The sequence below is a fragment of the Borostomias antarcticus genome (genome assembly GCF_949987555.1).
Source record: "Borostomias antarcticus genome assembly, chromosome: 18".
Classification (NCBI taxonomy): Eukaryota; Metazoa; Chordata; class Actinopteri; order Stomiiformes; family Stomiidae; genus Borostomias; species Borostomias antarcticus.
The window spans coordinates 5,001,840-5,025,837 of record NC_140251.1 but is presented as its reverse complement, the minus strand read 5'-3'; the positions used below and the strand labels follow the sequence as shown (position 1 = coordinate 5,025,837).

Genomic DNA, 23,998 nt, shown 5'->3' with positions numbered 1-23,998 from the left:
CCCTAGCCATGGTTAGCTCTTCACCTATTTTGCAAAAACAGCCTCAATACATTTAAAAGCCTTTGTGAGTTTAACCTTCCCCCATCACAATATAGGCTAAACATCCATGCATTATTTAGGAGGGAGAGTGTGTGTGTGTGTGGATCTGCATAATGTACAAGCTATTAGCGATTAACTGCCGCTGGGCAATCAGGATAGGTTTTTAACATTTTTTCTATTAGCATCTTAGCATTCTGTGATTAAAGTGCTACAGTATAAGAGTTCTGTAGGACTGGTGCTGCATTACTAAGCAGTGCAGTAGAGGTTACACACTTACTTCACATAGTCAGTATAACACAGACACATACAGAGAACGAGAGCTGAAACACGCTAATACACAACAAACACGCACACACACAAGCAGTCACACTCAGGTCAGAGTACTGTATGTGCTGATTGCCACTATGATCCTCACTTCTCACCAATAGAGGTCACTCACTGACTCTTTTAGAACATCCAGCTATCTGATCTGCAGATTGGGCTACACTGTGATGTCACAGGGTCCATATGAATGTTATCTACAGAGACACACACACACACAGGCACACATATACATACACAAACACACACACACACACACATTGTCACGTCCTGGGTCAGAGGGCATCACAATAAGGTAGACAAAACCTGGGTGCGCACAAACAAAAAGATTTATTTAATTAAAGAATCAACATAATCTACAAAATAATAGTGGGGTGTGTTAGTCAGTCGGGTCAGTAGCGTAGGGTGTGGATGAGTGGACAGTCATGTAGGGTGTTGTTATGGATATAAAGAAAAGTTGCCACAAAAAGGTTGCCACAAACAATAGGCCAAAATGGTGCTCCAGCATGCAGAGAGAGAGAGAGAGAGAGAGAGAGAGGTGTACTCCATCTCAATCACAAACATCTCAATCAGGTCTCCTCCCCCACTGCTAACCTGCAAAAGAAAACAGCAAAGTACAGGACAGCAAAAGGGGAGAAGGCCATAACCACCCCCCCCCCCCCACCCCCCATAAACATTGAGAACCTAAAGGTCCCAAAACATTAAACATTAAATTATAACCCCATAACATTAAACAGGACCCCTGTGGGCATCCTATACCCACCTCACCAGCACCCCCTGCAGGCAAACCCCCCACACCTCAGCAACCAAGGCGCCTAAGGAAGCAAATTAAGAGGGTGAGAAGCACCAGAGGAAGAAAAAGACAAGATTGGAGAGATAGACCAACAGGGACAGAACATAAAGTGGTAACCATGGCTACCAAGTCAAGACACAGACACCCGAGACAACGCATCCGCCAAAATGTTATCAGTTCCCTTAATGTGGTGGATGTCCAGGTTGAACGCCTGCAAAAAGAGGCACCACCGCATTATCCGCTGATTTGGGCACTGCATTGAGCGCAAAAAAGTGAGGGGGTTATGGTCTGTGTAAACCACCAATGGCACAACGCCAGAACCCACATATACTTCGAAATGTTTAAGAGCCCATATCAGTGCAATGGCTTCCTTCTTGAGCTGAGAGCGGTTAAACTTTTTGTAGAAAAACCCCACAGGCCGGTCCACACTTGACGCATCTGCCTGCATCAGAACCGCACCAGCGCCCACGTTACTGGCGTCAACCTGCAGGGAAAACAGGTTATGCAACAGGGGCACAGCCAACAATAGGTCTGAAGTCAAATCATCATCAAATCATTACCACTGCACATTCGCGGAAGTAGTATATGCGTTTTTCGCATATTGGTGGTTTTTATCTTCTTATTTTAATTCAGCAAGTATTTTAACGATCGGACGCCAGATTCTCACTGAGAGTTTTAATTAACTGTCAACCCTCCCTGCCTATCGGAGTTACTAATCAGAGCTTACCGGAGCCCTACCACTGCAGCGGGCCCATATCTGGGCCCGTGTCGGTAAGTGTCAGTCTGATCCCCTACAATCAACCCCAACTGTCAATCTGCTCTGCAAGGAAATGTAGTGGGCTCCCTAGTGTTTCCCTGAACCGGTCACTGTGACTGAACAATCCCGCTAGCCAACTACTGGCCAACATTTTCTTTCCTTTCATCTTAAATGAAAGGCGTACTCACATCACAGCGCTTCCAGTGTTGACATGGCCTCTGATGAACTGCCCGGTCTCAAAATTGAGCTTTGATCCTTGGAGAAGCTCATTCACAACCTCCTGCACCGCTAGTCTCAGATTGTCTCACAGCTCCGGCAAGCTGGGATGGAGACATCTGAGACACTCATCTCGGTGCCCCCGCCCCCCCCCCCACCTCGGAGTCCTGGTCCATCATGCCGAAGGCCTCACGGAGGATATCTATGCCTCTTTTCCTGGATCCCCCGGGTGATGAGGACAATGACTCACTCCAACACTCCAACCTCGACGGACCACTACAGGAATCAGTTGACGGTGCGGCCTCCTCCACTCCTACTTGGCCCGGCTCATCGTCCTATGCATCGGTTGTGCAGCGCGGCTGTGCCGGGCCTAGGCCATCTTCCCGTAGGAAACATACTTCCCCCTGCAGCAGTACATCCAACTCCCAAACGGCCTCTCCCACCGAACGAGAGTGTAAGCACTCCCTCAGGGTTTCCTCACCGGCGCCATCAATCTCCCCTAGCCCACCACCCTCTCCGGTTGCTGCTCCTCCCGCTGACACAGCTAGTGCAACTAGCAACGCGACAACAGCTAACACTACGGCCTGCGCCCTCCTCGCTAAAGCTAACCCACCGCCAGAATATGTCTTTGTAGGCGATTCCATGGTTTTTCCACAGTATGCTTTGCACTCTCCTCCCCTTCCCTCTACTGCTAGCACAGCTAATGCTAGCAGCCCCCCTGCTGCCAGCTCAGCTAATGCTAACAGCCCATCTACTGCTGGCTCAGCACATACTGGCATCTGCCTTTTTCCACCTCAAGTAAGGATCCTCCTAGGTGACTCCATCGTTAGACAAGTTGCAATCCCAAAAGGCATTACATACTCCTTCTCGGGTGCGAAAGTAACTGATTTGGCTAAACAAATCCCCGACATTGTGAACCGCTATCCATCTGTCCCCACAATAGCTGAATCCCAATCTGAGTGCGCAAACCACCCTTGCGGCCCCTCGCACTTGCGGCCTGAGGCCTGAGCACTTAATTGACGTCAGCTGGAAGGGCCACAGGGTGCAGGGCCGTGAATTAAATGGGACAGAACTTCCAGCGGCGTGCCAACGATTCCCAAGCCAGTTTAGCTCAATGCCTCTCCCACTTCGTTTTCACGACGCAGAGGCTGCGTCAGTTGTATTTTAAAAGGCGCTTTTGGAAGAATGGTCAAAAATCCCCGTAAACACACTCCTAAACCTTGTGGAAAGCCTTCCCAGAAGAGTTTAAGCTGTTATAGCTGCAAAGGGTGGGTCTTATTAAACCCTTTGGATTAAGAATGGGATGTCACTTCATATGCGTGTAAAGGCAGATGAGCAAATACTTTTGGCAATATAGTGTATCTATGGCGCGTCCCCCGGTGCAACAAATAATCTCACCCCTAGTCTTTGTGCGGCGTCGTGGCGGGTACTTATTCACTTTAACCCGCTAGCACAAAGAAAGAGACCAGCACGCTGGTGTACCCCCTTGCGCTAGGGAGATGCTCCCAAGACAACTGCTCAGAACCATGGTTACCACACAAATAATAAACCAAAATAACAAACACCAAATGCACTCCAATGGAATACGATTGCTTATCCTATGTGGGGACCAAAGGCATTGGCTCCGGGCAGCATTAAAGAACCATCCCTAATCTCTCACTACTGCAACACGGGACAACAGGTCACAGGTAAGAGCAACAAATGTCTCCAGCCCAGACTAATGTCTGGAGACCACAAAAGCATAGCCTACAAGCTCCCTCTCTCTGCTACACACAAACCATGTAAAGTAAGCTGCTTTTGACAAAACCATAACACTAAAATGTAAACATAACTAAACAACACCCAAATGTATCTCCCAAAATGTTAGCACTCACCAAACGATCCATCGGCAACCACCTCCTGTGACATCCGCGTAAACAAAATCACAAAAACACTGATCCACTAATCAAAGAGCCACAAAAGCGCTAACCAACAACCTTCGACGGATTCATCCAATCAATCCATCCCGGACGAGCCCCCATTTGTCACGTCCCAGCTCAGAGGGCATGACAATAAGGGAGACAAAACCTGGGTGCGCACAAACCAAAAGATTTATTTAACTTAAGAATTCACATAATCTACAAAATAATAGTGGGATGTGTTAGTCAGTCGGGTCAGTAGCGTAGGGTGTGGATGACTGGACACGGTGTTGTTATGAATATAAGGAAAAGTTGCCACAAAAAGGTTGCCACAAACAATAGGCCAAAATGGTGTTCCAGCATGGAGAGAGAGAGAGAGAGAGAGAGAGAGAGACAACCAGCCACAGGTGTAATCCATGTAGCGTGTTCTAGGGTTAGAACTATGACTATGACTGGTATAATGTATGATTATACCGCGGTTATCACAAATTTGAAAGAAAATGGATTTATTAAATCAACTCGTATATGGGGCACCACCCTGTTCTGTACAGGAAAACAGATAACCTTTATCAATAGTCTAATTTATCTATCATCTCAGTCTGCAGGAGGTCTTGACTCAATCAAGTGACCTAAGATCATGTGATGATGCTAGGATGTGATATAAATGTAATAATATTTATTGAAGTTATACTAATCAATTATCAAAATAATATTATAACACAATTCAATAATAGATGAAAAAACACGTGGCAATATGAAAACACAGCAACACAGCAGCTTCCGGTGTCCGGAAGTGTTGTCGCTCGAAGAATGGAGTCACGTGACTGATGGTCGCTCAGTTCGATGCAGGGGAAGCGCGCCTGCGCTCCCGTTGAAACAGTGATGGTAGTGTTGCGTGACCGTTGATGTTCGCGGAGGTTAAAGTTCAGTTTCAGAGTACAAAAGTTGCAAATGTCTCATTCAAAACCTCTGCTCTCACCAGAGGTGGATCGTTTGAAGAGTTTGTGGTAATCCCTAAGACCCTGGTGTCGACTACAGAGATATGACAGAGAGATACTTAGCTAGCAGTTCAGCATTCCACGGATATAGGCTAATTTTCATCAACCAGGCACAAGCTTGGGTCCTGGGTCATGTGTTACTTGGAAGAACACAGACCCTGGCAGTTGAGGGTTGCTGGAGAGTTTTGAGAGAGCACTTGAGAGAGAGAGGGAGTTCCTGTCTGATTTCTACTTAAGTAGTAAGGAAATGAGGCGTGTCTTGTTTGCATAGACAGGCACGATTGGTGACTTGGATCGCCGAGAGTGAACCCCACTCCCGTCATAAACCAGAGGAGCCAAGATTCTCTTAGGGGTCTGGAATCATCGCATATCCCTGTTATGGTTTCAACATGATATTACATTTACCCAACATGCATAATCAACTGATTCATGATTTTAGCTTGAGATTGATACCAAACATGGTTAGGTGGACTTAGCAGCATAGAATCAGTTATTTATAATGCACAGTAACACTTGGTTACAAATACAATGCATCAACGCAATAACTTTATTCCCAGGGCTTATTGCCGTGTGGTTGCATCACATGATTGGGATGAAGCAATTTCACTTTATTAAACAAACAAGGCACAGAATGGCATTCCTTTGTCTCACTGTGTGTGAGTCTGCATTGGAATGTGGCCTGGCCTGGGTTAATGGTTGTGGGGGCTGGGGGAGACAGGATGTGTTAGGTCTGAGGGTCCTTATCAGGGTCCCCAACATTCCAGTGAGGTGTTCTCACAATGTGGTCAGTACTGTTTGTCATGTCCATACTCCACTACACTCTCTATTTCTCTTTTAGTGTCTCGCTGTCCCTATCGTTCTTCCCTACCTCCCTCCCACTCGCTTTTTCTCTGTCAATCTCCCTCTCTTTCTCTCTCTCCCTCTCTTTCTCTGTCCCTCTCACTATCCCTCTTTCTCATACTCCCCCTTTCTCCCGCTCCTTTTCTCTCACCATTCTCTTTCTCTCTCCCTCTCTCTTTCTCTTTCTCCCTCTCTTTCTCTGTCCCTCTCACTATCCCTCTTTCTCCCCCTTTCTCATGCTCCTTTTCTCTCTCCTGTTCTCTCTCTCTCCCTCTCTCTTCCTCTTTCTGTCCCTCTTACTCTCCCTCTTTCTCTCTCTCCCCCCTTTCTCCCGCTCCTTTTTCTGTCTCCCTTTCTCTTTCTCTCTATCTCTCTTTCTCTCTATCTTTCTCTCTCACTCTTTCTCTCTCTCTCCCTCTCTCTCTCTCTCTCTCTCTCTCTCTCTCTCTCTCTCTCTTCCTCCCTTCCTTCCATCTCTCTTGTCAATGTAATTAAAATATTTAGTTCTAGTGGGACCAATTAGAGAAGTGAAACTGGCACTCACTTGCGCCTTATACATCACTGTGTATGCATGTGTGTTTGTGTGTGTGTGTGTGTGTGTGTGTGGGGCAGGGGTTTAGTGTTTGTTCTGATACATGGCTGTTCTAAATCCAACCAGAAATCAAATGTCATTGGTAAAGCCAAACTGATTGTCTCTTTTTCCTCTCTACTTCCAGGATAGCTGTGCTCGAGTTCTACTCTTCCGAGGAGCGAATAAAGAGATAAAGAACTACAACAGCCAGACTGCCTTTCAGGTACTGTCTGGCATCACATTAGGTCTTTTACAGCCTCACTTCCTGGATGTCATACCTCCATAGCTTTGGAAGTGACTTGATGAATAGCGTTGCCATGTTAATTGTTAAATAAGCAAGAAACATGAAAGCATTACAGTCCTGGCTCACTAGTTTGGCCTCTATCTAAATGGCATGCTGCTTGATGAAGTCAGTGTGAAATTGACATTGACACAGATGTCCTGAACAGATCAAAGTTAATGTGTTTGTACACAGGGCAGGCTGGAACCACACTGCACCTGGACACAGCCATACACAGCCCTATTCAACAGCTGTTACCCTCAGCCTTTTAATGAAGTAATGTGATCTGTGAAATATGAATTAGACTCAGAGACAGAAGGAGAGAGAGGGAGACAGAGATACAATCTTGAGATGGAGGCTGATGTAAGAGAGAGTGGGTTAGGCTTGAGTGAGTGAGTGAGTGAGTGAGTGAGTGAGTGAGTGAGTGAGTGAGTGAGTGAGTGAGTGAGTGAGTGAGTGAGTGAGTGAGTGAGTGAGTGAGTGAGTGAGTGAGTGAGTGAAATACTCTCAGAAAAGCAGGATGTACTGAACATATTCTATTCAAATGAGACATATTTCTTCTCTCCTCTCTTCGGCTCTCCTCTCTTCTACTCTCCTTTCTTCTCCCAGGTGGCTATAATAGCAGGAAATTTTGATCTGGCTGAAATCATAAAGATTCACAAAGCCTCAGATGTTGGTGAGTTGATCATCATACCAATACGTTTTATGACACCTTGTTCTTTTTTTTTTATTGCCGCAATACAGAGGAGAGTGATAGAGAGGTCAGCATGAGAGAGATGTCAGAGGACATGGAGAGAACCACTATGGAGGAAAGTGTTTACGTGAGGAATGAATTAGAAAGAGAGAGAGATATGGGTTTTGTCTGATCTGGAGGATTCTCTCTGTGGTGTGTATGTCGCTGATTCACACACACACAGGAAAATCCTGCCATCTAGTGTTCGGAAGAGGGAATGTTTTCAAACTCTGGGCTCTAATTCGGTCACGCAAATTTTCAAAGTATTGTCAAAGGTTATTGACAATAGTCAAACATAATTGGCATAATCGATTTTTGTGAATTTTCTCATGCAAAGTAGGTGGAGGTGTATTCTCATTCACCGGATGTAGGTTTTGGAGATAAGCCTGGTGATGAGAGATTTTCCCAGCCAATCAGATTCAATTCAGAATCCTCCCCTTCTGCTATCTGCTTGTTACTGATTTCAAAGTCCCCTTAAAGGTGCAGTGTGCATACTATTGTGTAGACTTGGCAGAAATGAAATGTAATATTCAGTATGTTTAATTGGTGTATAATCCCATGCAAATAAGAATCATTGTCAATAAATTAAATTATCATCTCAATGCTGACAGCCCGTGCTTCAACCGGCTGGCTAGCGTCCTGAACAGCCCAATCCTCCATTACAGTTTGTTCAGTTCAGGTTTAAAATCAGTCCTGTTAGTCAATAGTTATCCCAGCCAAAAATGCCTCTAACAAGAGTCTCTTATGAGAAGTCAAAATAATTCACTCCTTGTGATGTCCGCTGCCTTTGAGCGCGCCAGTCGCTGCACATCTCCTCAGTCACCAGGCCACAGCAGAAGACTTCATTCTCTTGATACAGAGCATAACGGGCAGCTGTGAGGCTGACAATAATGTAATGTCTTTGAATTGAAATATCTTCATTTGGGTCTTTTGCCAGCAAAAAATTGATATGCGATCAATTTGCGATTAATTAGCCTTATTACAGATCATAATGAATTTTATTTTTTTATTTTTTTTCATCGTTTGACTGCCCTAATTATTACCTCCGTCCTGTGGCATTTCTAGCTTATATGCCATCCTGGGTGAACCCCCCCCACCCCCCATGGCGCCCCCCCCCCCATCCCCACCCTTCCCCCACCCATCCCAATGGGCCTATGGGTATGCCAATTTGACAAACATTTAAGAATATAGTCATGCCATATAGCATTTTAACAGGAAGAAGTAAGTTGTTCAGTTGTTCTGAAATTTAACCAGAGTCACACTGAGATTTGCATCTCTTTTTCAGGTGAGCCCTGGCCAAAATAGCAGCACACACAGCTGCATACAGATGAAAAAGCAATACGTTTAAATAGAGCGACAGACATGGGTTAATAGTGCAGAAAATGTGTTTATTAAACAATTGCAAATGTATACATCGTATAAACATACTCACACATGACACACACAAATAATAAATAAAATAATAAATAAATTATAAAATAAAATTAACACCTCAGTACCATCTTATCCTCTCAGCCTCCATAAGTGCCATCTCTTTCTTATCAGTTGTCTCCCCTTTTTACATCCTCACTGCCAGTTATTTCCATGTTTTCATGCAGTTCATGTTCTTGACTGGTGTCATGTGAAGTCAGCAAACTTGCATGTTTCCAGTCTGTCAGTCCTGACTTTGTTAAATTGATGTCCTTCTTTGAGAAGAGTTTGCAGAAGAAGCAGAACAGGCTGTCTTTCCTTTCCACAGCACAGCAATGCACAGCAAATGCAGTATCCAACAGGTCACTCATGGCTAGCAAGCAATGGTACAGCTATGGGATTAGCTCATTTGGGTTGCTGTCAAAGCTGACACTCTTATGTAGCCTACAATTATCAGAACAATATGAACATTCAGTTGAAAGTTTTCCATCCACCCATCCATCACTGGAAGAGGAATAAGCACCGCAAAGCGATCAATTCTCACGCAAGCAGGAGCCAGGCTGTGGATTTCTCCGATCCGGTGCTGCGACTCATCAGTCTCTAGAAATGTTTTGGACGAGTTGCCGACAGTTTGCGCCTCCAGCCAATCTGCGCGCCTGCCTATGCCGTAGCCTGACGTGCACCTCGTAGCCCCCGTAGCGTTACCGGCTATAGCCAGCCAGTGGAACTGTCGTGTTCAGACGGCTCTAGCTCAAAAAGTATTTATGTCAGCTTAGATATTTAGATGGCTAGAATCAAGACAAAAAGACGAACAGTTTGATGTATAATATGTCCCATAATACTTTCGGATGTATTATATTATGGAGCTACGAACACACAAAAAGTCTCCAATGGCACAGGGAAGAGAAACACAGACATCAACGCCGACTGAATCGGCCTTCCCTGTGGTAAATCTGGAATCTGGAATGTGATTGGACTATCAAAATGTCAATATCTGAATCCTGTTCAGACAGGGCCGGAGTCAAGACAAGACAAGACAAGGAGACAAGGCCGGCAAATCACAAATTGGCAAGAAAAAAAGCCATTGCATTGATTTAAGAGAGAAGAACCCGCCTTAGATATCTATGGGTCCTCCAGCTGCATGTTATAAATGTCACTGTTGGAGCTTTAGAATTTCAATAATGGGTTTTTATCCATAGGGAAAACCTGCTTTATGAACAAAACTTAGCCCTTTTCAGTCCTGTTGTCACATGCTCGCTCATGCCAGACAGTCGTTTCACGCTCCATTCACTTCGCCGTCAAAATAAATAGGTGTCGGCCTATTTAGGAGAGGCGCTCATATTTACAAGTGTCAGATAAACATGAAACTTCATTTACCTAAGCAAAAGGGTCTATTTAAACAAATGCTGGGTTTTAAAGCCTCGGTGCTACCATTAAATAACTTATTTAGACGCGTTCTGTCCGAGTGAATTTATTTTTCCGAGGTAGTCTTCTTCTGTGGTGGTGGCAGTCTCTTTGAAGCTTCTGCCTCTGCGTTTATGGGAACTAGCCTTTACCATGAACTAATCACTGGCTACAGGTTCATTTTGTATCTTGAAAAGTGTCATTTGGAGTTCTAAATCCCTATGGGAAAAATTAAAGAGACTCGTGAAAAATGCGTCTGCGTTTAACAGAGACTCCACGAATAGATTATATGTTGTTCTAAAAGTTACAGCACACCATTAAAGATGGGTTTTGTGAATTCTGAAGCCCTTAGTTGGTTCTGAGGTCGATGTGAGATATGCTATGAAATAAAAGCTCTTGCACCTCGTTTACTTGACTTGTTTACTGTTTACTCTACTCATAGATGATAGGACAGTGTTTTTGTATGCAGACCTTCTTCAGGTCAACTTCAAAGTAGAAGGAGACAATGTGCGGGAGTCTCTCTTTTTTTTCCTTTTTTTTTACATTTCATTACTGTTGGCCCTTGGCTTTCTCCTATGCACCTGTCATGTTACAGGTGTGCAAACGTTTTTTTCCCTGTTGAGATATGTTAACCATTATTGAAACTGCCTACATCAGACCTCACCATTCTGTGGGATCACTTTCAGACTGAGTAATGAAGTGAAACGAAGCCAACGCTTAGCCAACTTCATATGACTGGCAAACAGGAACTGATTCAAAAAATGTGCTCCTCCAATCTATCTAAACATCTAAAACAGGCAAACAAATCCCTGTGTCGCGCTCCTAACTGTTGACAGCAATTGATTACATTAATATATATATATATATATATATATAATATTGTGACACCTTTGTTGTTACAATTCAATACGGTCTTGATACAATAAAAAATCTTAGATTCTGATGTGATTTCCGCATAATCTGTGCATATCCGTGCTCACCCCAACTTCTGCCCCCTCTCCTGTCTCAGTGCCTTTCAGGGAGACCCCCTCGTACACCAACCGGCGGCGTGTGATGGCCGGCCCCCTGCCCTCACCTCGCTCCCTGCTCCGCTCCGCCAGCGACAACAACCTCAACGGGGACCAGGGTCAGGGGCCCCGGGAGTCTCGCGGTCGGCAGGGCCACTCTCCCGTCCCCTCCCTGCGCAGCCTGCCAGCCCTGGGACAACAGCAGCATGGGAGTCTGGGAGAGGTGAGGGTATATGTGTGTGTTGACTTCATTTCAATCCCTGCACTGTACTGTATATTTGCGTGAGTGATGTACAGTATAGAACATTTGCAAGGGTGTGTGTGTGTGTGTGTGTGTCTGAAAGCTTTATATAACTGTATGTTGCAGACTCGCCACGGGGAGTTTCCTGACAGCAGCCTCCAGAGCACAGGAAGCTCCAGATCCTCCCACTCGCGCTCGCCCTCGCTCCATCACGTGCACCCGGAAGACCGGCCGCCGGGCGCCAGGCGCTCGCACAGCCACGGACACGCCCCCCCACGAGGACGACTCAGGTGAGACTGATCTGTTTGGTGGTCTTTCCGCTTCGAGCTTCATGTCGAAATGGTGGCCCTGCAGAGCGAGGCCCTGCGGCGAGCGGCCCTTTCCTCGCGTGGTCACTGTGAAGGACGGCGTCGGACTGAGACAGCAGGCGAGAAAGCAGGGCTGGAAAACAACTTTCTGCTCCTGTTGGGGGAACAGAAAATGTGTGGACGTGTGTGGTTATGTGCCTGTGTGTGTGAGAGAGAGACAGATAGACAGATAGAGAGTGAAAGAGATGGAGAGAGACAGAGAGAGAGAGAGAGAGAGAGAGAGAGAGAGAAAGAGAGGCAGATGGAAGGGCTATTAATGATCACCATGGGGACCAACTGAAGATAGTCACTCTGAAAGTATGTGTGTGGGTTTGAGAGAGAGAGAGAGAGAGAGAGAGAGAGAGAGTGTGTGTATGTGTGTGTGTGTGTGTGTGTGTACCCTCTGGAAATGACCATCTGGAATAATGTCATTGGACAGGCCACTCAATTTAAAAGGATAATAATCTAATGATATTCACATTGGTCTTCAGTATGTCAGAGTAAACAGACCCTTCAGACATTCTCTTCAGCACTACATTTTCATTTGTGCTGCCATTTTTACAGCTCTAAGGATGAAAAGATAAAGATGGAAATATATAATTCTGATAATAGTTCAAAGGGTATTTTCAACAGAAATATTTCAAACTCCCAAAGGAAGCATTATTAAAACAGTACATGTATAAATACTGTATGTACATTCCTCATATATGCCTATAAATGTTGCTTACATATTTCGAGACAATTACATTTCATAATATTTAAAATACATACAAATCTCATCTTTATGTTATTTTCTTTCTCTATTTGGCAGTACAGACATCCCCCCCATGTTCTTTGTCAAAATTGTAGCTAACTGGCATCAGTAACCGCTAATTGTCTCAGAATACAGTGTATTCCCATAGAGATTCCTTCGGTTTAGTTTGTGGCATGGTGTCAAACAGTAGCAGTAGTGTGTGAACTTGAACGTCTGCTTTCATGTGTATGTGTGTGTGTGCGTGTGCTTGTGTGTGTGCGTGCGTGTGTACACGTGTGCATGCCCCTATTTGAGAAGAGGAGCAGTTTGATGTCTGACAGGGGAATTGCAATACTGACACAAGTCAAGCTCCCCTCTGTAATACTGCACTGTCATTCCAGTCCATCCATCAACGTCCAGCACTCTCTAAATGAAAGCCCTGTCAAGACCAACCTTTTCTAGGACACAAGCCATCTCTGGTAAAAACCTCAACAAACAGCATCGCTACAATGTTTATGTGTTTTCCCTTTTGAACAGTAGCTTTTTGGGGATATTTTTCCCAGTGTAATCGCCTGTAACTTCATGACCGTATGCTTTTAAGCGGTAGTTGGATCACTTTTAAGCATTTTCACAAATGACAGATTAGGTTACATTTCGACTGATGACGACATTTTTTGCGGTTTTGTATGTGTGGACTAATTTGATTGGTTGATTTTTCATTTGGTCTTGATTTCCGTAAGCCAGAATCCTTTTACCTGGCCTACAATGTTAAGTGAATGACAAGCTAGTAAGACAGCTGTCAACGGACTTTAACGTGGACTGTATTTTCATGAGGACTGTAGGGGGAGATGGAGCACTACCAAAATGCTAAACACCGATGACAATGAAGCGATATGGCAGAATACAAGATGCATTTAAGTCAAAAACAGTCTGGAAGTCAATTTTCTGCCTTGGCGCAAAAATCTAGTTAGGGCCCGAGCACTGGCGGTGCGAGGCCCTATTGAAACTCGAAGGATTATTATTCTCCTTCTCCTTCTTCTTCTTCTCCCCAAACAAATGCATTTTTGGCGGCCTAAACATCGATGAAAACGGATGAAACTTTGCAGATACGTCAGTCCCGGTGAAAAATTTGATAATTCATGGTTGACGGAAATGGGCGTGGCAAAACGGCTCAAGAGCGCCCCCTGGAAAATTTAAAATGGCGAGCCCCACCTTTCAGTTTGATGTAGGGGAACGAAATTCGGAGGGCACATGTATTTCATCGAGACACACTAAAATGTCTCTTGGAGCTATACCCAACATGCAACAGGAAGTCCGCCATTTTGCTCTTAATGTGCCATTTTGTCCTTGTTTTGACCATTTCCATGCCTCGTACTTCGACGAACTCCTCCTACAGATTTCATCCGATCAACTTCATATCGGGTCAGCTTCATCTTAAGACCTTTGTGATCAAAAGTTATCAAAAAAATTGAGTTTTCACCAAACACCCTTGCCGTGGCGCCCCGCCAAAGTTTGACATTTCGCCATAAAACACGAAGTCCTCATAACTCCTCCATACACTATCCAATTTGTCCGATATATCTCACGCTTCATGACGGTTCTGTCCTGAACACATCTATGTGTCAGTATTGCGTCATACTTATAGCGCCACCTATTGGTGAAACAGGAAGTCCTCATAACTCCTACATACATTATCCAATTCGTCCGATATATCTCACGCTTCATGACGGTTCTGTCCTGAACACATCTATGTGTCAGTATTGCATCATACTTATAGCGCCACCTATTGGTGAAACAGGAAGTCCCCATAACTCCTCCATACATTATCGGATTTGTCCGATATATCTCACGCTTCATGACGGTTCTGTCCTGAACACATCTATGTGTCAGTATTGCGTCATACTTATAGCGCCACCTATTGGTGAAACAGGAAGTCCTCATAACTCCTCCATACATTATCCAATTTGTCCGATATATCTCACGCTTCATGACGGTTCTGTCCTGAACACATCTATGTGTCAGTATTGCGTCATACTTATAGCGCCACCTATTGGTGAAACAGGAAGTCCTCATAACTCCTCCATACATTATCCAATTTGTCCGATATATCTCACGCTTCATGACGGTTCTGTCCTGAACACATCTATGTGTCAGTATTGCGTCATACTTATAGCGCCACCTATTGGTGAAACAGGAAGTCCTCATAACTCCTCCATACATTATCCAATTTGTCCGATATATCTCACGCTTCATGACGGTTCTGTCCTGAACACATCTATGTGTCAGTATTGCGTCATACTTATAGCGCCACCTATTGGTGAAACAGGAAGTCCTCATAACTCCTCCATACATTATCCAATTTGTCCGATATATCTCACGCTTCATGACGGTTCTGTCCTGAACACATCTATGTGTCAGTATTGCGTCATGTTTATAGCGCCACCTATTGGTGAAACAGGAAGTCCTCATAACTCCTACATACATTATCCAATTCGTCCGATATATCTCACGCTTCATGACGGTTCTGTCCTGAACACATCTTTGTGTCAGTATTGCATCATACTTATTGCGCCACCTATTGGTGAAACAGGAAGTCCTCATAACTGCTGCATACATCTTCCGATTTGCACCAAATTGCTGACGCTTCATGAAGGTCACCCTCTGAACACATCTATGCGTCGGTATTGAGTCACACTTACAGCGCCACCTACTGGTGAAACAGGAAGTACTCATAACTCCTCCATACATTATCCAATTTGTCCGATATATCTCACGCTTCATGACGGTTCTGTCCTGAACACATCTATGTTTCAGTATTGCGTCATACTTATAGCGCCACCTATTGGTGAAACAGGAAGTCCTCATAACTCTTCCATACATTATCCAATTTGTCTGATATAGCTCACGCTTCATGACGGTTCTGTCCTGAACACATCTATGTGTCAGTATTGCGTCATATGTAAAGCGCCACCTATTGGTGAAACAGGAAGTCCTCATAACTCCTGCATACATCATCCGATTTGCACCAAATTGCTGACGCTTCATGAAGGTGGTCTTCTGAACCCATCTATGTGTCGGTATTGAGTCACACTTACAGCGCCACCTATTGGTGAAACAGGAAGTCCTCATAACTCCTCCATACATTATCCAATTTGTCCGATATATCTCACGCTTCATGACGGTTCTGTCCTGAACACATCTATGTGTCAGTATTGCGTCATACTTATAGCGCCACCTATTGGTGAAACAGGAAGTCCTCATAACTCCTACATACATTATCCAATTCGTCCGATATATCTCACGCTTCATGACGGTTCTGTCCTGAACACATCTATGTGTCAGTATTGCATCATACTTATAGCGCCACCTATTGGTGAAACAGGAAGTCCCCATAACTCCTCCATACATTATCGGATTTGTCCGATATATCTCACGCTTCATGACGGTTCTGTCCTGAACACATCTATGTGTCAGTATTGCGTCATACTTATAGCGCCACCTATTGGTGAAACAGGAAGTCCTCATAACTCCTCCATACATTATCCAATTTGTCCGATATATCTCACGCTTCATGACGGTTCTGTCCTGAACACATCTATCTGTCAGTATTGCGTCATACTTATAGCGCCACCTATTGGTGAAACAGGAAGTCCTCATAACTCCTCCATACATTATCCAATTTGTCCGATATATCTCACGCTTCATGACGGTTCTGTCCTGAACACATCTATGTGTCAGTATTGCGTCATACTTATAGCGCCACCTATTGGTGAAACAGGAAGTCCTCATAACTCCTCCATACATTATCCAATTTGTCCGATATATCTCACGCTTCATGACGGTTCTGTCCTGAACACATCTATGTGTCAGTATTGCGTCATACTTATAGCGCCACCTATTGGTGAAACAGGAAGTCCTCATAACTCCTCCATACATTATCCAATTTGTCCGATATATCTCACGCTTCATGACGGTTCTGTCCTGAACACATCTATGTGTCAGTATTGCGTCATGTTTATAGCGCCACCTATTGGTGAAACAGGAAGTCCTCATAACTCCTACATACATTATCCAATTCGTCCGATATATCTCACGCTTCATGACGGTTCTGTCCTGAACACATCTTTGTGTCAGTATTGCATCATACTTATTGCGCCACCTATTGGTGAAACAGGAAGTCCTCATAACTGCTGCATACATCTTCCGATTTGCACCAAATTGCTGACGCTTCATGAAGGTCACCCTCTGAACACATCTATGCGTCGGTATTGAGTCACACTTACAGCGCCACCTACTGGTGAAACAGGAAGTACTCATAACTCCTCCATACATTATCCAATTTGTCCGATATATCTCACGCTTCATGACGGTTCTGTCCTGAACACATCTATGTTTCAGTATTGCGTCATACTTATAGCGCCACCTATTGGTGAAACAGGAAGTCCTCATAACTCTTCCATACATTATCCAATTTGTCTGATATAGCTCACGCTTCATGACGGTTCTGTCCTGAACACATCTATGTGTCAGTATTGCGTCATATGTAAAGCGCCACCTATTGGTGAAACAGGAAGTCCTCATAACTCCTGCATACATCATCCGATTTGCACCAAATTGCTGACGCTTCATGAAGGTGGTCTTCTGAACCCATCTATGTGTCGGTATTGAGTCACACTTACAGCGCCACCTATTGGTGAAACAGGAAGTCCTCATAACTCCTCCATACATTATCCAATTTGTCCGATATATCTCACGCTTCATGACGGTTCTGTCCTGAACACATCTATGTTTCAGTATTGCGTCATACTTATAGCGCCACCTATTGGTGAAACAGGAAGTCCTCATAACTCTTCCATACATTATCCAATTTGTCTGATATAGCTCACGCTTCATGACGGTTCTGTCCTGAACACATCTATGTGTCAGTATTGCGTCATACTTATAGCGCCACCTATTGGTGAAACAGGAAGTCCTCATAACTCCTGCATACATCATCCGATTTGCACCAAATTGCTGACGCTTCATGAAGGTCACCTTCTGAACACATCTATGCGTCGGTATTGAGTTACACTTACAGCGCCACCTACTGGTGAAACAGGAAGTACTCATAACTCCTACATACATTATCCGATTTACTCCAAATTGCTCATGCTTGATGAAGGTTGCATCTTGAACACATCTGTAGGTCAGTATTGCGTCATACCTACAGCGCCACCTACTGCTTACAGGAAGTCCTCATAACTCCTACATACTTTGTCCGATTTACACAACATTTCTCACGCTTCATGAAGGTACTGTCCTGAACACATCTATGCGTCGGTATTGAGTCACGCTTAGAGCGCCACCTACTGGTGACAGGACGTTTCTGTCAGTACTGGACACCGAAATAGCACACCCTTTAACGGCGCCACACCCCGACCCGCGTGGGGTGCGAGGGCCCGCTCACTGCTGCTCGCAGCACTAGTTTTAATTGGATTTGTATGGGTAAGCCAGGCTTACCTTGGCTTATAGGAGGAATCGCCACTGATATTATATATATATATATATATATATATATATATATATAAATATATACGGGGTAAACACTGATGGTTGCAGGGCTGAAACACGTCTGTTCATTGTCTGTTGTGCATTAAAAGCAGTTAAAACGTATTTGACAGTGTGGATTTCCCTCCTTTCTGTTGTATGTATGCTCTAGATCCACACCCTTCAAGAGTTGAAAACGTGTGGGGTGAGCGTGCCGTACTGTATATCCTATTTGTTACTTCCCACAAGGTCCCCGGGCTCCGAGGCCGTCCAGCAGAGGGCTCAGCGACGCTGACCTCCCCAGGTAGAGCAGCGCAGAGCAGCCTGTCCGTATGGTGGTCGCCATTCCAGGTCACGCAGTTTGTCCATCAGGTGTCAGAGCAAGGAAACATCACACGTTTAGGCTAGTCGGCAATCCTCCCTCCAGCAGCTCTCTCTCTCTCTCTCTCTCTCGTTCCCTCTATGACCTTCTGTCTGTGCCCGTGGTAACTCCAGGGGCATTGTGGGTTACCAGGGAAGTGTGAAATTAGGTCAGCCCCCCCCATGGCATACAGCAGCTACTGTACTTCCTGTGGACCTAGCCCTCCGTTCCTGATTCCCAGGGCCCATGCTGCCATTGTCCACTCCTGAGAGGAGTGGCTGGGGCTGGAAGAGCAGAGAGGTCAGAGGTGGGGAAGGTGTGGTTGACAGAGGACTAGAGGTCTGGAGAGGGAGATGAGACATGCCAGGCTTGTGTTTCATGGTGAATAAAGGCATTTTCACCAAAGAGCCTATGGATGGACTTATATTGCTAGTGAAGGGGGAGTGTGCTGGAACAACAACAAAAAAATCTGTTCTCTCTCTTGTCTTTACTGGTCTATCTCTTTTTGTTTCTCCCAGTTTCTGACTCTCTCTCTCTCTCTCTCTCTCTCTCTCTCTCTCTCTCTCTCTGCATTAGTCACACTAAGGGCTGTTGGAGTGTAGATTATCCAGTGTCTCACTGCAGTCAAGGGGCTCGGGGAACAGGGACACGAAGAGGGGATGATTGAGAGAGAGAGAGAGAGAGAGAGAGAGATAGAGAGAGTGTGTTTCTCCTGGGCCCACTGTGGAGAATCCACATCAGCGGAGGACACGGCAGAACCCTATTGATCCGTACGCATCATAATCCGCATCATCAAAAGGCGACACAGATCAGCCTGCATTGATTTGTTTGGCTGCTGATCCTCTCGCTCCGCTTGGAACAGTGACACTGTTGAAAGCCGACCACATACACATGCACACATATACACTAACACGCACACACACACACACGCTCACACACACTGCTCACACACACTCACACACACTGTACACTCCTGGACAAACATGTGCTTCTAAAAACAGGGAAGCTTGTCCTTACTGAGATTAACTCTCTTGAGGAGTCTTGGGCCTAGATTACACTAGTGCGGATGTCCATTGCTACGTTTTAGAACGGGCAAAACGATCAGCGATTACATGCGAAAATCTGTTCAAATATCTTATCACACTAGCATGCCTGAAAATGCATATCACACCACCAATAAAGAGCATATCAAACAGTTGATTTGAGAGTTGGAGCTATAGCAATCAAAGGTGTATTTTTCTTGGCTAGTACTGTAGCATAGTCTAGAATGTTGTGAGCTTAGCAGCCGTCCATCCAATGCAAAAAGTCACCAGCAAATACATTCCCATCCCATCTGTGTTCCATGTCTGGTGCGCATTCCCTGCTTTTAAAATAATCTTGAAATCAAAAAGATAAAAGATTATTCCAATCTCTAATTGTAGGCTAATCTCAATCTGCGCTGCTGTGATAACAATTATATTATTACAATTATATTATTATATTATTACTGTTCACCTTTTTATTTTTTTTGATATATATTTTTTATGTTTTATTTATTTATTATGTAATTGGAATTCATTTAAACAGTTCGCTTTGCTTCCCAACTACCATCTCATCTGCTGCATTTTTTCTTTCATGTTTTTAGAGAGCAATCAACTTTTACCATAAGGACAAAGTCCATCCATTCACCCAACTTCGTTCTCAACCACAGCGTTCCATAGGCCTATAGGCCTACCGTTCTGTTCTTCCTAAAGTTCTTCTTTTCATTTTGTCCAGTAATTCAAACTCCATTTCCAATTCTTAATTTGATTTTTGAACATGGGCTCACACAAAAACAAACCAATTCCTTGTTCAATGATCACAGATCTGATAGACTATTATTCCCGATTAAACTGACCACATATTTGAGGAGTTATTTTGCAAAAACAGACATATCCGTTTGTAGGCGTATTAGCTATCCTAAATCATGTTTGCCCATATCTTCGGTGAGGTTTAAAATAGTAGGCCTATTCATCTCTTGATGGCAATGTTACAGAGTGACAACATGCGGGACATGAACAGACAGCTGGTGTATTCTTAAAAAAAAACATTCACACATCCTAATATTTATTCACAAGCACAAACTTCTGCATCAGGATTGCTGATATAAACCTGTTCAATACGTCTCGTCATATTCAAGTCTCGTCATAATATGGGAGCTACTGCATAATGTGAGGGAATGGATGAAGGACTTAAAATGAACTGATTATAAGGACTATATATTGGAACATTTGGACTGAATTAGATTATTGGATAGAGAATATTATTCAAAAAGAAAATGGCAGACAAGCTTGAAAATTAAGAAAGTGCTTTTGGTCAGGAACACAAACTGAGCTGGGGAGCCTACCCATACATACTGTACGTATAGCAGCATATGTCAATAAAGGCGTTTTCAACTTTTTGCCAATTACTTTTCTTTGAACAAGAGAATAGTTATTATTTGAAGTGTCTCTTGTTTGGGTTATGATTTGAAGTGTCTACGTTTTACCTATAAACATTGAATAGTTTCAGTTTAAGTCCATGCTTAACATGTTTTTGCCATTATTCTTATTTCCTAATTGATAATAACTTTAGGAACTTAAGTATACAATAAGATACTATATATCTCAAACTCGTAAATCCCCTGTTTGCGTTACAGTGTAGGCCTATTCCTATAGTTTTTTTCTAAAGTCTCTGGATCTGTCTATTACACTAGAACCCACCTCCAGATTTCAAGCGCCAAAACCTACGGCGTAAGACGTATCGATTCGCCTCCGGGTTCGAGCTGTATTTTGGTCGCGGTAGTGTAATTGCTAGGCGCAAACACAGGGTTTTTTGGGGGGGGGAAAACACCAAGAAATGCAGTAGTGTAATCCAGGCCCTAGGTAATCAAACACTAATGTTTGAATCATTAAGATAAATCAGAGGACCACACACACAAACACAGACACACAGACACAAACACACACACACACACACACACACACACACACACACACACACACACACACACACACACAATGGTGTGTGTGTGGTTCATTTAGTCTCCATCGTTCCCTCATCTTAGGTGGTTATGGATAGCATGTTGATAGCATGTTGATAGTGTTGAAAGTGTGTTGATAGCATGTTGATCATGTGTTGATAGCATGTCAAGAGCGTGTTGATAGCGTGTTGATAGCATGTCTGGCCTGATCTCTACTGTCAGTTATGTAGTGTCCCGTGATGCTGATGAGGTGTCTATTAGTCGTTCTCACCACCCTCCATCACCATCAACATTTACCTTCTCTAATGAGAGAGAGAGAGAGAGACAAACCGAGCGAGAATGAGAGAAAGAGAGATAGAAAGACTGATGGACAGGGAGGGAGACACAAGAAAGAAGGAGGGAGAGTGGTAGAAAGAGAGAGAGAGGTGAGGACAGGGGAGGGGCGGAGGAGAGGAGCAGGCTGGTTCAGGTGCAGTTATGCAGAGAGGCAGTGATGGTCATTAGAAGGCTGAGTATGATGATGATTATTATGGTTTTAAAATTGACTCGTCTCACCTTAGAGAGACGGCTATTTGTGGACAGGCCGTTTGTGTTGAGAAGGCCAAGCTATTGTCTAACAAAAGGATCTTTGGGATCCGTCTCAAAGCTGCGTATTCTCGATCCAAGCCCCAAGGCAACCGATGACATTTACTACTAAGTGTGAGTCAGTTTGCTACTAATACACTGCAAGACAGTGTTGCCAACACCAAAACGACTGCGGGCCCAAGTGTTAAGGTTATTGGCGGTGAGCTATGATGGCCACAGTCTAGATGAGGAATTGGCGCGTACTCCTGTGGAGATCCAGAGGGAGTGGTCTAGTGCTCTAGCGCTTGTCCTTGAAGCTTGGCCCCTGTACAAACTGCCCTCCCTGAGCCTGACACTCTGAATTCCTGTTTCATTTCACTTCATTCATCATTCATTTCACTTCATTCGTCTGAGCAGGCTCCTATTGTAGCCGTCTTCCGAGATGGGCGTCACCGAAGGAGTCCTCAATGACTAGTTCATCCCCTAAGCAATCATGTTGCACAGTTTAATTATGTCATCGCGTTCAGAGGACGCTGATTGGCCTGAATAGAATTCCGACCGAAAAATCACTCTGGAAGAGAGTCTTTCCAGATGTTATAACGTATGTCGCCGGGCTATCCTTCCCTCCGATTCTTCAGCTAGCGTCCTCCGTGAGGAACCCTGGTGGGGGCGTGGCCTGTCAGTCTGGTGTTCTGTAGAGAGTGTTCTCCCTGGTGAACTGACAGGGCAGAGGCTGTGCTCATGTATACCTGCTCTTAAGAGCTCAAACCAAGAGGAGTGCAGTTTGCCAAGCGTTATTGTTGTTGTTATTGTTGACCTATCCTCGTCTTGCAGTTCACTGGGGAGTGGGAGTGGACTGTGGTCTTTGCATAAAGTTATGTTTTTATCCTTGCTGATGGGACTCTCACAGGAATACCAAGACTGACTGAGCTATATTGTCTGGAAAATTGTAACAGCATGGACATAAAGAGCATCCTATTTCATATACAAGTGTGAAGGACTTGTTTAAATGTTTATTGAATAACTCCTGTTAGAGATCTTTAACAGTAACAGAGTGATCTCTATCTATCTGTGTATATAATAAGTAGAGGTCACATTCCAGCATGTCTCTGATATACAGATAAACCACTGTGTTTCTAACCTTAACCCCAAAAAAATCTAGCTGCATTTGAACATAATGTCATCGGGAGTGTATAGTTGGGACTAAATTAAAAACGGATCCATCCCATTAAAGAAGAAAACTGTAGCTATCCAACGCTGTGAAGTGAGATAATGTGGAAGAAAGTCCAATCGTATTTTGTGCGAATCGCACTATGTGCCAGATATGTCAACAGCTCACATGAATGTAGACGGACTCGTTAGAAAGCTGCGGTCAGTTTTCCCCGCAGCGAGAACTTCCTTTTACTCAGATTAACCCTTAACAGACTCCAGACTGTTAACTTAACAGCACATAGTTCTCTAACTATATTTCCTTAAAGGTGCTCTGTTCCCTTTACTGCACTTTTTGTATAAAAAAAATTCCAATATATGCAATAAATAGGTCCAGGGGAGTCATAACTATCTGTACAGCAAATATAGCCAATGGTGTAGTACCTGTGGAGCAAATGTCAGACGTTGACTTTCTTTTAACCACTAAATCGTCCCCTTTCTCTGTCATTTTCATTTTATTCGACTTGTGCTCGCCTTCCAGCAGGGTGGGGCAGGGCTGCTGAGCATCATTTAAAACTCAACTAAAACTAACTAAAAATGTGATTGGTCTGAATCATTCATGTTATGTCAGACAGACTACCATACTGTATAGTGTTGTCACGATACCAAAATTACAACTTTGATACGATACCTGCTAAAAATATCTCGATACCGATACTGAAACGATACCACGGCACAAACCTAAAACATCAGGAAAAGTAGGCTAATGGAATAATACAATGTCAGGTGTAGCCTACTGATCTCAGTGTTTGCTGTCTGCTGAGGCGGAG

At 44.1% G+C, this 23,998-nt stretch overlaps 1 protein-coding gene across 1 annotated transcript in view; it reads left to right on the top strand.

Annotated features, from left to right (window-relative positions):
- The window catches only part of shank3a (SH3 and multiple ankyrin repeat domains 3a), a gene marked incomplete at both ends in the record, with an annotated part of 197,232 nt that overhangs the window by 84,028 nt on the left and 89,206 nt on the right, over window positions 1–23,998 (top strand). Inside the window, 4 exons of the mRNA XM_084453217.1 lie at window positions 6,579–6,656; window positions 7,323–7,389; window positions 11,270–11,490; window positions 11,635–11,798. Coding sequence (XP_084309343.1) covers window positions 6,579–6,656; window positions 7,323–7,389; window positions 11,270–11,490; window positions 11,635–11,798 — 530 coding nt within the window. The remainder of the gene's footprint in view (window positions 1–6,578; window positions 6,657–7,322; window positions 7,390–11,269; window positions 11,491–11,634; window positions 11,799–23,998) is intronic.